This window comes from Electrophorus electricus, chromosome 17 (assembly GCF_041902795.1).
Source record: "Electrophorus electricus isolate QZ-2024a chromosome 17, ASM4190279v1, whole genome shotgun sequence".
NCBI classification, from domain to species: Eukaryota; Metazoa; Chordata; class Actinopteri; order Gymnotiformes; family Gymnotidae; genus Electrophorus; species Electrophorus electricus.
Genome location: NC_137513.1, coordinates 4595292 through 4609101, shown reverse-complemented (window position 1 = coordinate 4609101; position 13810 = coordinate 4595292). Strand labels below are relative to the sequence as shown.

The window sequence follows — 13810 nt, the reverse complement described above, 5'->3', positions numbered from 1 at the left end:
TGGCGCGGATAATGGAAGCGACGGCTCCGGCAGATGAGCAGACCTTTTCAGCTCTGCAAGTGGGAGGTGGCGTGATGTGATGTGGGGCCTTGTAGACAGGGGGAGGAGCAGGCGAACTTTCCCAAAGCTGTGGGCCTCTTTTCCAGCATCACCTCTGGGTCCTAGTGCACTCATCCTTTTTCGTCAACAGAGTGTAATCAGTGCAGAATGGAGCCAAACAGTCGAGATCACATTTAGAGCTCCACGGCACCGAAGCTGCCATTTGCTTCATCACACTCATGGGCCGTCCCTTAGAACATAACAGATGCTTGTGTTCCCGCGGTTATACCGCAGTACTAAGGAGAACAGTGCTGGCTGGATGACAGCAGGAGGGGGGGGGGGGTTGGGGGGGGGGGGTTTGGGGGGGGAGGCCTGCTGAGTATCTGTCACTCTTTAAATGATAAGCAGAGATAAGAAGACAGCCAGGCGGGGGGCGGGGGTTGGGGGGGGGGGGGTCAGAGAGTAGATATAAGATGGACTTTTAGGATGCTCTTAAAACAGCTGTTCGTTTTTGGTCAAACAAAGCCATGTCAGGAAAGTGCTCTCAGCTCAGCATTAGAGCGCTCCAGCACACAGCAGGGACACACTTTGTCTTGGCCAGTTACTTGCCCCATCCTGCCACTACGCCAATGACAAGTATGGTGGCTCAGGGCTGGATGTGCTACACCCTCTGGGCCCAGGGGGGCGAAAGGAGAGAGCGCACTGCTCTGAATGGGAACACGGGCCAAGTGCATTTAAACCAGTGAGGAGACACGAGAAATATGGACACAGGAGCAGGAGTGACCCTGCCACTGCACTGAGAGCCCCTCCCCTAAAGCCTGAGGTTAGTGATTTATACCACCGCTTATAGAAGGCAAGAGAACAGTGGCAGAAGAGCTGGTGCCAGGACTTCTAGCGCTCTCCTAAACACTTAGAAAAGTTTAAAAGCACAGTCCGAGGGAGCGAGAGCTTCAGAGATGGAGAAAGAGAGAGAGAGAGAGAGAGAGAGAGAGAGAACAGAGACTGAGAGGGAAGCAGAAAAACAGAGATTGAGAAGCAGAGATAGAGAGAGAGAGAGAGAGAGAGACCAAATACCAGCTCAGTAGCCAGATCCTGGATGTAGGAAGGGCAGGTATAAGAAGTCCTGGCTACTCAGAGATGAAAGAGTGTGTGTCAGAGATACACTTCACTGTCAAAAATTTTAACAGACAGATTTAAACAGCTGATTCCAAACAATGAAACACTTGGAGAATTGGACAAATTACAGATAAGTCTTGCTGTGCAGCTTTCATCCCCTCTTGGGTATCAGCAAGTCACCGCTTGAGAGACAGTGGGTAGCACGTACCTCGCCATATCCCACCTTTAACTATTCACACTAAATAAATATTGTCAAAATGTTTATTTTACATTATTTTTTATTCACTACTGTTGTCACCTGTTTTGTAATTATTGCTTTTTTGTAGTTTTTGTAATTATTTTTCTTGATGTGAGGCTACAATAAAGCTACTTTGAATCTCGTATCTTGAATCTTGAGAAAGAAGGAGAGATAAGGCGAGAGGAGAGAGACTTAGGCTGAGATAAACAGATGGCCACACAAACAAATAAACAAACAAATAAAAAGAGGTAAAGAGAGAGAGAGAAGGGGGGAGGGAGAGAGAGAGAGAGAGAGAGAGAGAGAGAGAGAGAGAGAGCCTGAATCAGAAGCTGAGTAATAGAAAGAGGGTCAGAAAGATAAACAGACAGTGAAGGAAATAAAGGGGGTCGAGGGAGAAGTGCTGTCCCCACACAGCCCAGATAAAGCACCGTATATGATCTCACTTCCCAACAATGAGCGCGGAGGGTGGACTGGAAGACAGCGGGTCCGTTTGGAGAAAGCGCGGGGGGCAGCCATGCATAGTTTTCCACTCCGGCTCCCTGCTTTCCCTGCTTTACTGCCTGGGAATTTAGCCTCATGACCCTTCTCGAGTAGTACAGCGGGGGGGTGGGCTGCTCTCAACCTTTGCCTCCTCAGCTGGCGCTCCGTCTTTCACTCCGCCACTCACTCCCAAAACAGAGCCGACACCTCTCCTGCCTTCTCTAAAACTGGCAAAAAGCCATGCGGAACAGATTACGGGCCTGCAAAAGTGACAGGATTCCTGCTAGGTGTAACTGTTTCTGTTCATCTTCTGAGCGATCGGGAGTGATATAGCACTGGTCGGGGGCCGGGGTGTACGTGGAGGAAAGTTGTGACCTAGGGGGTTTTATTTCAAAGCTTCTAAATTTGCAGCTTAATCCAACTTCAGCGCAATAACAGATGAGTGGAAAATGGCTACCCTTAAATTACAGCGCAGGGCTGCAGTAATACGGAGCCGTGTGGAAGCAAGAGTGATCCGTCAGAGCCGTGGTGATCCGACTTGCTGATCGCCGCCACGTCTGGGGGGTTCAAAACATCTGAACAGGCAAGAAAAAGCCAGAACTGTTTTCATGGCAGAACTCGAAGAGCCCCTTCATATGTGGTCGGTGCTAAGCCCTGTAGAACACGCGCCTCGTGAAGTCGGCAGCACGGGCGTACGGAGGTAAACACGCATTCAGCTGGGACAGTGCGAAGGTGTGTTTTGGTTTCAGCGCTGCACTTTCACCACGCCTTTGTTTTAGTTGGATTTAATTTAGCATGAACCTGCAGGTTCCCCCAGCAGACAGAAAGGCACAAGATCTGCCTTTGTGCCACAAAGCCCATCTGGGCAGGGGTTTAAAGGAGCAACCTGCCGTACCACACTGGGGAGTTTATTTACGCAAACTGATAAACATCAACCTCAAAGCAACGGTTGCCATGATACTGTACTCTCACAGTCCCAGAATTGGATACTGCTTTAAACCCATTTGCCCATGACCTCCCTCACTGTAAACTGTCTAAATCCCTGTGCAGATCAACTGCAAGACATTTATCATGGAGACCACAGAACCACACTAGCAATACGTTTATCTCAACACACGTAGAGACTCCGATCTCTGAAGGACCGGCATCTATCTATAGCATGAGTCTATCATTTTAAGTGGCAATATCACTCACAGGCATCCAGTGCAACACAAGAGTCATATTTCAGATGTTCTGATGTTTACCCACATTGATGCAAAACACATGGTTCTGTGGGATCGCACTTGTGTCTTGTACATATTAACGCATTTTATTAGCTGTGCAGTTCAGTGGGCTTGACACTAAACATTCTCCTCCTTTTCACTCGATAAAACCACGGCCAGGGGATGGACCACCTAGTACCTTATTTAGAAGCAAAATCCCTACGTGAGCCTGCACCTCCCCGTCATGACCTTTGCTGTGGACACACATCACCGTCCCTCCAAAGAGCTCGGAAGACACACTGTGTATCAAGACGACCATTTCTCAGGCCAAAGGAAATAATCCGGTTGCAGCAGCTGGTCTTGGCAGCGGATGGCCAGGATTAGAGGTCTAAGGGCTGAGAGACACATGCGGACAGACGTGGGAGGGGCGTAGGGTTGCAGGGCGGGGTGTGTGTTCACGTGCGTCACGAGTCTGGACGCTAACGTCTAGAAGTGCGGACAGGTGACATGGGAAGACAGACACAGGTTCTTGACACGGCCCCTGTAGGGAGGGGTGATAGCCGAGCTGGGCATTGCGCACGCGGGAGCATGTCGTGCCTGGGATGCTCAAGCAGTCATGCTAGCTGTGCAAAGAAGAGGGGATGTCCTGCAACTGGACTCTGCACACTGGCAGCCAGCGTCATGGGGACAGGATGTGCAATGCAAGAAGTAAACACACACGCACGCACGCACGAACACACAGAGACGTGCATGCACACGCGACCACATCAGGTAAGAGCAGAGAGCTACTCAGGAAAGGCAGAGACATAGAAGAAAGTAAAACAAGAGAAAAGGAGAAAAACTCACCTTTAACCCAGAAAAACAAACGCCGAGCATTAGAGCATCTGGTGAATTCAAGAGGACAAATGTATTATGCGTGCATAGAACCCCAAGCCCAACTCCCCATGCCTGGATCAAGCCAAAATGAAGAACATTTGCGACCTCTCCAAGCTGGCCATAGCCTATTTCCTGAAGTCTGCTCTCATTCCCATGATCAAGCTCCAAAACTCCAGCTTTGCCAAAGAAAATCATTTGGTACACTAATTCCATAATTCCATAATTCAATTATTGGTTTCCTTAGCCGTCACACCCATGTCAGCAGGCTTACAGGTGCACTTCCTGGCAATGTGCTGCAGACTGCCAGCCTATGGAAACAAGCTTCTGCCCAGCGCCACACCCCGACCCCACACCCCAACCCAACACCATACCCCCGCACCCCAGCTCCACACCCCAGCCCCACTCCCTAACCCCACACAGTACTCCCACACCCTAGCCCCACACCCCAGCCCCACTCCCTAACCCCACACAGTACCCCCACACCCTAGCCCCACACCCCAGCCCCACACCCCAACTCCACACCCTAGCCCCACTCCCTACCCCCACACAGTACCACACAGTACCCCCACACCCCTACCCCCACTCCCAGGTCCATTCCCCAGCTCCACACCCCAGCCCCACTCCCTAACCCCACACAGTACCCCCACAACACAGGCGAGTCCACTGGAGTGGATCTGGATTTCAGATCCCTTGCTCTTAACTTCCACGATGCATTAGCGAGCCCAAAATGAAAAGGCACTGTTATGGATTGAGGATAAAATGTCAGCTTGTGAATACAAAGAGGCAGCGGGGTGAGGCAGCAGGGGGCAAGCCGGCCTCTGCAATCAAGTCTTGTGTTCCCATAGCAACCATTTCCAGGGTGCCGCCTGGCCCGGCTGAGCGCTGACCCGCCTCGCAGCTGACTACTGACCTGACAGGCATGCTGGTCCCCAGGGCCCGCGGCCCTCTGCCTAACAGGCTGCTCACTGCCCGAGCGCACATAGGAGAACAGCTCAAGACTAGTGCTGACAACACTTGACCATTACTCTAATATGCCTTAGCAATATAACATAAACCGCCAAAGATAAGACTCCAGTATAAGCTGACTGTTATCTTATGTTTATCTTAAGAAGGACGAATTTCCAGTAGCAGGAAATAACCCCTTAAAACATGGACTTCAGTGAAGATGGGTGATTAATGCTTAGGTGAAGAGAGACCAAAAGACAGAGAGACACATGGGGGGGGGGGGGGTGAACCAAGCGGCCCCGAGGAACAGCTGCCATTCCTGAGAGAAGTGTTAATAGCTGGGAGTCAGGGGAGGCCGTACCATTGCACCAGAGACAGAGGGGGGCATTCAGCCTCCCAGTGCCTCCCAGGACGGCAAGTCAGGTGACACAGTTCAGAAGGAGGGGAAGACAACACAACCACCATGACCCCATCATCCCACACAACATGTGTTCTTCCTGTTTCATATGCAGGGCCTCAGTGCACAAGCATTGAGTAAATATTCAAACACAGAAGCAGAAAGGTTTTGTATCTACAAATCTGGAAGATTTTTTGGACTAAACTTTTTTTTGGAAACTGTTAAAAAAGTATTAATTATGAATTCATTATTAATTATTGATTTACTAAAATTTACTTAAAATACTATGAAAAGAAAATTAGCACAAATAATATTTTTTAATTTTCTTTTTAATTTCTATAATCATACACAATGTACAAAGATGTCACAGCTGTGTAAATGTGTAATGTGTATGTCTTAAATCATTACAGCCCAATTAATTCAATTATTTAGAGATTAAATTAATGGAACAATCTAAGAGTCTAAACATAATTCTGTATTAAGGTCTGCGATATTTTCACATATCTACCCAATTTAAATATCTTACCAAATCTCCAAAATGACAGCTATTTATGAGATGTAGCAACAACCAACATAAAAGAGTACAAATAATTTCTGAGGCCTATTCGAACCCTGACCACGTACATTGATTGGTGACCGGATGCAGCGGTGCTGCAGCAGTCAGGGAATGCTGGGATGGCACTAGGATCTCACACGTCTCTCCATCATCCAGCGTGAAGCAACTCACAAAGCATGAGATCAGAGATAGGCCTTCACAACCACCTCCAGGAATGCTCCTCCAAGGAGCCGGTGGGACTGATGTTGTCTGTTGCCATGGAGCGAAGCTCTTAGAACCTCTGTGCACAGGAGACACTGTGTAAACAGACAGCGTAAACCAAGAACAAACACAAGGCAAACACCTCTCCCCCAACCTTCCAGCGCATTCTTACACAGTATCAGTGTGGGCACATAAACTATGTGACGTACATTAATATTACATCGGGATGTCCCACTTACCTTTCTTGCTGATTGTCGTCTTGCTGCAAGAGAAAAATGAATGTAATTAATTACAAACTGGAACAAACTGGAACAAAATCAGAACACTTTAGGGGGAGATGAGTTCTAAAACATAACACGAAATTCTGGACTAACCAATAACTTTCTGCTCTAATAAAGAAACCTTGTCAATCAACTTTTGGACACTCAAAATACCACTGAGTAAATACACACCTTATGACCTACACAAATGCTTTATATATCATCTATTGCTAATATGCAATATGAGTGCTTAACAATTACATAAAGAATAACCAGATCATTTTCAACAGTTCCATTAAAGTTGATTGATCTTACATTACAGTTACATTATAGTTAATCTTACCATCATTTAGCTGTGGCATCAGCCATACCAGAATTACTATCATCAAAATGATGAATCCAAGGACTGAAACATACCACCATGTAGTGTCTGGTTCTGAGATGTTGGGAAAAGACAACATGTTACAGGACATAAACTTCTCCAGCCAAACTGGCTGGTTTCAAAAATCATATCTGTACTGCCATCTAGTGGTAAACATATGATATTTTCAGAAGTTTCCCGAGAAGGGACTTTACGAGTCAGTTGATTTTTTTCCCACCTGCAGAACCAATGCAAACTCATTACAATGTTTTGTAATAATGCTTAGCCTCTGGCATCTTACCCGTGACACTGAGGGTGAAGGACTTGCGGACCGGTGTGAGCAGGGCCTTGTGGTAGACCCGGCAGGTGTACTTGTACCCCGAGTCCTCCAGGCTGGGCTGCAGTAGAAAGAAGGCAGAGAGGGAGTACGTGCCATCCTGGTGATTCCGGTGGCTGGAAAACAGCACGTTCTTCAGCACCTGGGGGATGAAGCTAGAGCCCACCCGCTCCCGCTGCCACTCGATGGTCACGTCGAGGGGGTAGTATCCCTCGGCGTCACACATCACCTTCTGCTCCGCGCCCAGGGTTAACGCCAAGGACGAGCCCACGTTCACTGACACGCGCGGCGGCTCTGACGAGATGCGTGAAGTGGAAGAATGAACATAACACTAACAATAGCAAACAATAACATAACAATAACATAGGAATGCTATGCTTAATCCTAAACATGGCTACTTTCTTGATTATAGGTCGACTAAAAATGTTAATTTGGCTAACAATGCTGGATTAGCTCGTTTCCATTCCAGCGTTAGTAATACTAGTGTTTATTGCCAAACAATCTTCTACGGATTTCATTTGTGTGCGTGCTGTAGTGCGCGCTCGGTTGTCATGGTTACCGAGAATGCTCAGGGTGATGTCTTGGCTGATGTAGAGCGGGGGCACGAGCACTGAGCACATGTAGGTGCCCTCACTGGCCTGCGTGGTCGGGGGGAGCTTCAGTGAGGCGTTGCCGGCGTTGGAGAGGCCCCTGAGGGACACGCCGGAGCCTTCACTCTGCCCTGTGCGGCTGGAGTAGGTGAAGAGCTTGGTGCGCTCACCACGCCGCTGCTGACGCCACTCCACCGTCACGTTGGCCTGCTTGTGGTCCACGGCGAACTGACAGTGTAGGGTCAGGTCCTTCATGAGGCCCACTCGGACGCTGGGCGTGCGTGTCAGGACTACTAGCGCCACTGTCGCAAAGAGAGCCAGAGAGCAGGCTATGCTGACTGCTGACTGCAATGTTATGTTAAAGATGAACTCCAGGGTCATATCGGTCGATGGCACGGTGCCACCTCAAGCAAGGCAAGGTATTTTCCACCAAAATTCAAACTAAGCGAATGTAATTACGCCTCACCAAGCGAATCTTTACCGTGAGCGTGTGTTTGATTCCTAATGAAGACCATTCCAAGTACCTGAGGTGGTCAGAATCTGCCTGTCTTCAACCTGAATCCACTCTGTAAAGCCACTGTCTGCGAGCGTGTGCCTGAGGAAGGTGGTGATCACGAACCGGCCCTCAGAGTGGTGGAAAGCGCAGATGAACCACACGTCATGCTCCTGGGCACCTAAACCGGGCCAGCGCACAACGATGCCACTAGTGCTGTATCTGCGGATCTCGCACTGCAGAGCATCCCAGCCCCCTTCCACGTAGCGCCGTATATCCACCTTTGAAGCTACAGGAAGCAAACGGGACAACAACATGTTCAGCCAAATTCTTAAAATATATCACAAAGGTTATGCCAATTTTGAGCTGTTGTGATGACTCTAAAGGCGCTGCGATAATTACGGACTCACCGGTGACTAGAAAGGTAATAGCATTGGGGTTAATGGGTCTGTCTCCTGTATTACTGAACTGCAGGACTGCATCTCGGTGGTGATATTCGGTCTCTCTGTGACCCTCACTATTTAGTCGGATTATCTCATCCACAAACTGACACGGCAGCCACAGGACATTTTGCACCGACTGAGACCCACACGCACCTATTCATAAACAAATGGTTACATATTAAGAGAAACGTGTATGACAACAAAGATCGGTTTGTGCTTAGAATTGGCGTAGGGTTACACGAGTTCAGAATGGACAAAAATGAAACTAAACTTCATGCCTCTCGCATTAATTCCGCAAGATGAGAACACATTTGACGTTAACGCATATCAGATTGTTATAAAACAACTCTTTTCTGTCTGAAGTCGGGACAGAAAGTTTGGTGTGGTAAAGCTTGCAGCCGGTAGAGTTGAAATAAGTTGTTATGTCAGTACGGCAAAAATATGGTTCGAAGTGATATCAGTGTTCCTGCGTGCAAGTTGCAGCATCTTTCAAAATTTTAACTTGATACATCACCTACCTGAAGATAACAATGCAAACAAGACGCCAGCAAACGCAATAATCATGATCTACACCGTCCTTCTGAGAACTCCAGGAAAGCATACACACACACATATACAGCGCTCCTTTCACTTTCATTTCTCCTATCCGGAGGTGGCGACCTTATCGCTCCCGGGCGAAACCCACGCCAGGCGCAGGTCCGATTCACTGAGCAGCTTGCCCAGATGCACCTGACCGCAGAAGTGTTTGAAACCGGATCGGACAGGTGTTTGAAACCGGACGGTGGCGTCACGTCAACTGTACGAAGCGGACTGAACGCACGAGGGCGCCAGCTAAATAAAACTACGCGAGCAGCTTCCTCGTGGCGGCGCGGAAGTGACGGCGGAGGTCTCGTTTGGGAGGCGCGCTCGGCGTGACACGCTTTACGGTGTGAGCAGTTCTTTAATGCCGACAAGAACTGAGTTAGATTGCTGTACAGTTTTCTGGTGCCTGGGAAGCAGCAGCTCCGTCTGTCCGCTAGCTTGCTCGTAAGAGTTTATTAAGAGAATGTAGTTAGCTGACATTGCTTTGTTCGGGTGACGTTACATAGTTGCAAGTGACGCGAAAATGGACCAAGGTAATACGATTGATAATTATTTAAAATTGTGTTTTGTGTATCATTATTAATTTGGCTAGCTAGTGTGTGCCTGGTGAGAGGTTCTACACTTGCCGCTGTTTTCTAGCCGGTATCTGTGTCTACCATGGTGATTATCTGGCACTGGAGCTATGTTGGATACCAACGTCTTACAAAGAACCAGTTAAGAACCGGGTATTCAACTGCTAGCCTGCTATCTAGACATATTTTTGTAAAGGGCATCCGTTCTCTGCCACTATTTAAGCAGGTTTATGTGCATCCTGGCCTTGCTGTTCATTGTGGGTTATGTGTTGTGCACTTCTGAAGCATACCACATACTTAAAGTATGCTTTCTCTTCCTTCCGTTCAGGATCCTGGCTAAGCTGTGAGAAGACCGCTATCTTGCAGGGTGGATTTCTGTTGGCCAGTCAGTTATGTCAGCCGGAGCCGTTCTCTGCTTTAAGGAAGGAGGACTGGGGGCGTGTTGGAGGTCCTGTTGTGCAGGCAGTCGCTGAGATATGTGGACAGTTTTGTGTAGGCAACCAGGACGGGCTTCAGTGGAGAAAGAGGATTCTGTGTATTATATGGAACAAGATTTTGGAGATGGAGAGGATGGAGGACATTGACCGCAGTTGGATGGAAAACCCACTGTTTGCTGTTCAAAACAGCCTCCCTTCTATCAACCACACAGTGTTGTTTGAGTTGGTCAAATCGCTGGGCTTCTCCACAACCTATGTTGAGCTGCTGCTCTGCTTTCAGGAAGCTGAGCAGTGCAGAGAACTGGAAAGGCTGGCGAGATACGTCACGGTGGAGAGCACGGACGCGGACGTGAAGCTCCTGCTGGACGTGTGCTGGGAGCTCCTGAGGGGGAGGCAGAAAGAGGAGGACAGCCTGGACCGGCTCTTTACTGCCCAGCTTGTCCGCGTCAGCCAGAACCTCGCTGGCTGCACTACGCAGGCATCTAAACGTTTTAAACCCGACCCGGAATCGTCCGCGTCCGCCGCATGCAAGGTGTCCATCCTGTTCCAAGGACTGAATGACATAAAAGAGTACGTGACGTCTACGGCGCTGTGTCATTTTGCTCTGTCCAATTGTCTGGACATGCTGTATACTTCCTATCTGTTAGACCACGCAACTGACCTCCCAGTGGAGGTGAAACTACGGAACATTGTCTGGCTAGTGAGCCTGCAGAGGAAAACTAACCTGGTGGAGGGAAATGACCTTATTCAGGCCATCCGTGAGTGCCACCGAGATCTTGCTGCCACTTTCTCTCCCGCTCGGAGCAAGCCATCCGGAATGACGTCTATCCAAGCCATGCAGATGACACTTGGAATAATACGTACGTGGGAAGAGAGGGGATTATTGAGGGAGCCCACCAGTGAGCCCAGTGTCTTGGCAGTACGCTGCAAAGACAGCATTTGCAGAGTTCTTAAGTCTTTAGAGCAACTGATGACGTCTGAAAGCCTGGAAGATGAGCAGTCGGTAAATAGTTTGAAAGGAGTTTTGAAAGATTTGCTTGCGTCTTTATCTTTTACTGTGCCTGAAGGTCCCTCAGCTGAAATGGAGTGTATAGTCACGGCCATTATTGACAACAACATACAGGGGTTCCAGGAGCTTCCTAAACTTTATGCGTCCAAACTGAGCCTCACTTTCAGTGAGACGGAGTGGCTGAGCTGCTTGGAGAGAAACAAAGGTGCATTTCAGCAGAAAGACCTTGTTATGACATTGGTGTCTACTCTTATAGCCAAATGCCAAAGCGAGGCCGACGTGAACCACTCTAAAAGGCTGAAGGATGTTACCGTGGACGTATTCTGCCGGCTGCCTTTAACCGACAAGAATGTCATTCTTTCTGAAGTTCTTGCCATGTCACAAAGAGGTTTGCACGGCTGCCTGCCCAGTGCCGTGACCAAAGGCTACGAGGAGGAGCTCAACCTGGCCTTCAACTGCATCGTGCAGGGAGGAGCGCAAGGCAGCCTGAGCTCGGCAATCTCCGCCGTGGCTCGCGTCGCCTTCCAGAACCCCGAGGCCGCCATGCGCCGGTGCTGCCGCGCGGCTGTGGTGAACGTCGGCGCCGACCGGCTCCTCGCTCGGATCCTCCAGCAGCTTCCCGGCCTCAGGGGCTTGGCGGCAGGAACGGACGAGGCGAGGCGAGGCTGGAGTCTTCTGTGCGAATGTCTGCGAGCCGCTGCATGGAACAAGCTCTCTTCGCCCAAAGAGGAAGACCAGCTCCTCCGTTTCCTGTCGGCCCTGATGGAGCCCAGCGCGGCTGACCAGACGGGAGAAAAGTGCAGCTTCCTCCTGCCGGAGGAGTGTGTGCGTGCCTTTGTCCTGCCTCACGTCACCTTGGGCCCTGGCGCCCGGAGCCTTGAGCTGTGCCTTCGGGTTCTGCAGGCTGCTCTGGCCCATGCGATCTCGGAGGACGCCGCTCCCTGGATAATAAACTGTTCCCCCTTCCCTCTACTATACTGTCTCTCTCAGCTCCTGAATAACTGCAGCAGGTGCTGGGAGCAGCCTTTGCAAGGTGACCCAGGTGTGTCCATCGAAACGAAAGAACTCCTCATCTCTATTTTGATTACGCTGGGAAAGGCAGTCGGCAAGCAAGTGGCTCTTGCTCCTGGAACGTGGTCCAGAGCTCTCTCTTGGCTCTATGGGAAAGTGGAGCAACTGGACTGGACCATCAGGTTTCATATGAAGGAAGTGTGGGGAGAACATTTCAAGTATGAAGTGCCCAGCTCCCTCATGGCTGTGTGCGAGCTTTCGGAGCAGGAGTGGTCTGGCTTGGAGTTGCCCCAGTACGGCCAAGGCACGGGGCTGCTGGCGTGGGTGGAGTGCTGCTGCTTGTCGGACCGCGTTCGGGAAACGATGATGGGCGCCCTGTCCCTAAACCTGCGTGACCCGGAGGAGGTGAACATGTTCAGCAAAGGTTTGCTGGTGGCGCTGTCTCAGACCCTGCCCTGGTGTGCTGTCTCTGAGTGGGAGAGGCTGCTGACAGTGCTCCGCGAACTCCTGCGCTCTGAGAAGCTCCACGTGCCGTACTCCCTGGAGTACGTGGACTTCCTCCCGTTCCTGGACCTGCGCCCGTTTGCGTGTGACCTGCGCCTCTCGGTGTTGATGCTGCGCGTGTTCCAGCTGCTGTGCGGCTTCAGTTGCGAAGGCTGGCTGCCGCCGCGTGGCTGGGCGCACGTGAGCCGGCTCTACGCTGCCGCCCTGAGGGTTGTCACGGACTCTGTGAAGGACGTGCTGCCCCTCCCGTCCGCCGCGAGCCCCGGGGCGGGTGGCGCGCCTCTCAACCGGGAGGTCCTGTTCGTGCTGACTCAGCTGTACTGCCACACGCTGCACGTCCAGGTGATGATGCCCGGAGAGGCGGAGCCCCTGTTCCTGCGTGCGTTGGAAATCCTGTCCCACTACGAGGCCGTTCTGGCTGCGTATCCCAAGAGCAGCACTCCCTTACAGGCGGCCAATACACGCCACTTTCTCACCACTATCACAGACAACCTGCAGTGTGCAGAAACGAGAGCTGTCCTGCAGCAGAAGATCGCTCAGCTGGGAGACTGAGCCTGGCAACAAGACATCAGTCACAATTACATTTATTTACACTTTTTCATTTCACAGAATAAAATGAGATTCACACAGCATTGCACTGTTGTCTGGTTAATGGAAAAAAAAGAAAAAAGAAATACCAGAAAAGGTGTGTGCTATTACTATCTAAAACACAGCTTCAGTACATAGTACCTCTAATTGTACACATGGGGGCACTTTCTTTTTGTAAATGTCATGGAGGAAACCAGGTAGTATGAAATGGCACCTTCAACGCAGAGCTACTTTGTTTAGGTGTAAGGGCTCCTGTTTTGATTGTCTTTAGAAAGAAAATGCTGAAATTCACTCATTGAGATTTACTTGTAAAAACTATACGTCTTTCTGCTCAGTAAGGCAAAGCAATATACAGGAAGAGGTATCATTATGAGGAGGTGTTAGGAGGTGGAATGAAGAGATAGGTTAAAAAAAGAAACTACCACGATTTCAGCTGTATGCCCAGTACATGAACATGTTTCTGCACAGGAAAAATAAAATCAATACTCCTGTAATTACATCGGAATATGAAAATGAGAACATGATAAATGCATGTGTGAAAACAGTTTGGAATCTTACTGTTAAACATGGTGA

General features: G+C 49.7%; 2 protein-coding genes across 3 annotated transcripts; one reads left to right on the top strand and one right to left on the bottom strand.

The window, feature by feature from the left end:
- Nucleotides 1–5604: 5604 nt before the first annotated feature.
- Nucleotides 5605–9326, bottom strand: LOC113569707 (tapasin-related protein-like). The gene is made up of 8 exons (XM_026997695.3): nt 9053–9326; nt 8502–8687; nt 8123–8380; nt 7568–7900; nt 6973–7302; nt 6654–6746; nt 6290–6312; nt 5605–6129 (listed from the first exon to the last, which is right to left on the bottom strand). Exons 1-8 carry the CDS (start codon nt 9096–9098, stop codon nt 6121–6123), a joined length of 1278 nt encoding a protein of 425 aa, XP_026853496.2. The 5' UTR covers nt 9099–9326; the 3' UTR covers nt 5605–6120.
- A 6-nt stretch (nt 9327–9332) lies between these two features.
- gemin4 (gem (nuclear organelle) associated protein 4) lies at nt 9333–13281 on the top strand. Of its 2 annotated transcripts, none has more exons than XM_081700379.1 (2): nt 9333–9460; nt 10017–13281. In XM_081700379.1, exon 2 carries the CDS (start codon nt 10250–10252, stop codon nt 13199–13201), a length of 2952 nt encoding a protein of 983 aa, XP_081556505.1. In that variant the 5' UTR covers nt 9333–9460; nt 10017–10249; the 3' UTR covers nt 13202–13281. The 2 variants fall into 2 exon arrangements, with proteins under 2 accessions (XP_081556505.1, XP_026853495.2); XM_026997694.3 differs by having other exon boundaries at nt 9389–9649.
- Nucleotides 13282–13810: the final 529 nt, after the last annotated feature.

What these genes read in the sequence shown, in the direction of transcription:
- LOC113569707 (XM_026997695.3), bottom strand. Translation starts at nt 9,098, where the DNA reads ATGATTATTGCGTTTGCTGGCGTCTTGTTTGCATTGTTATCTTCAG. An exon ending in TATTACCTTTCTAGTCACCG is followed by an intron (nt 8,381 to 8,501) that starts GTGAGTCCGTAA and finishes TGCTTCCTGTAG; the next exon opens with CTTCAAAGGTGGATATACGG. An exon ending in CTTCACCCTCAGTGTCACGG is followed by an intron (nt 6,747 to 6,972) that starts GTAAGATGCCAG and finishes CCAACATCTCAG; the next exon opens with AACCAGACACTACATGGTGG.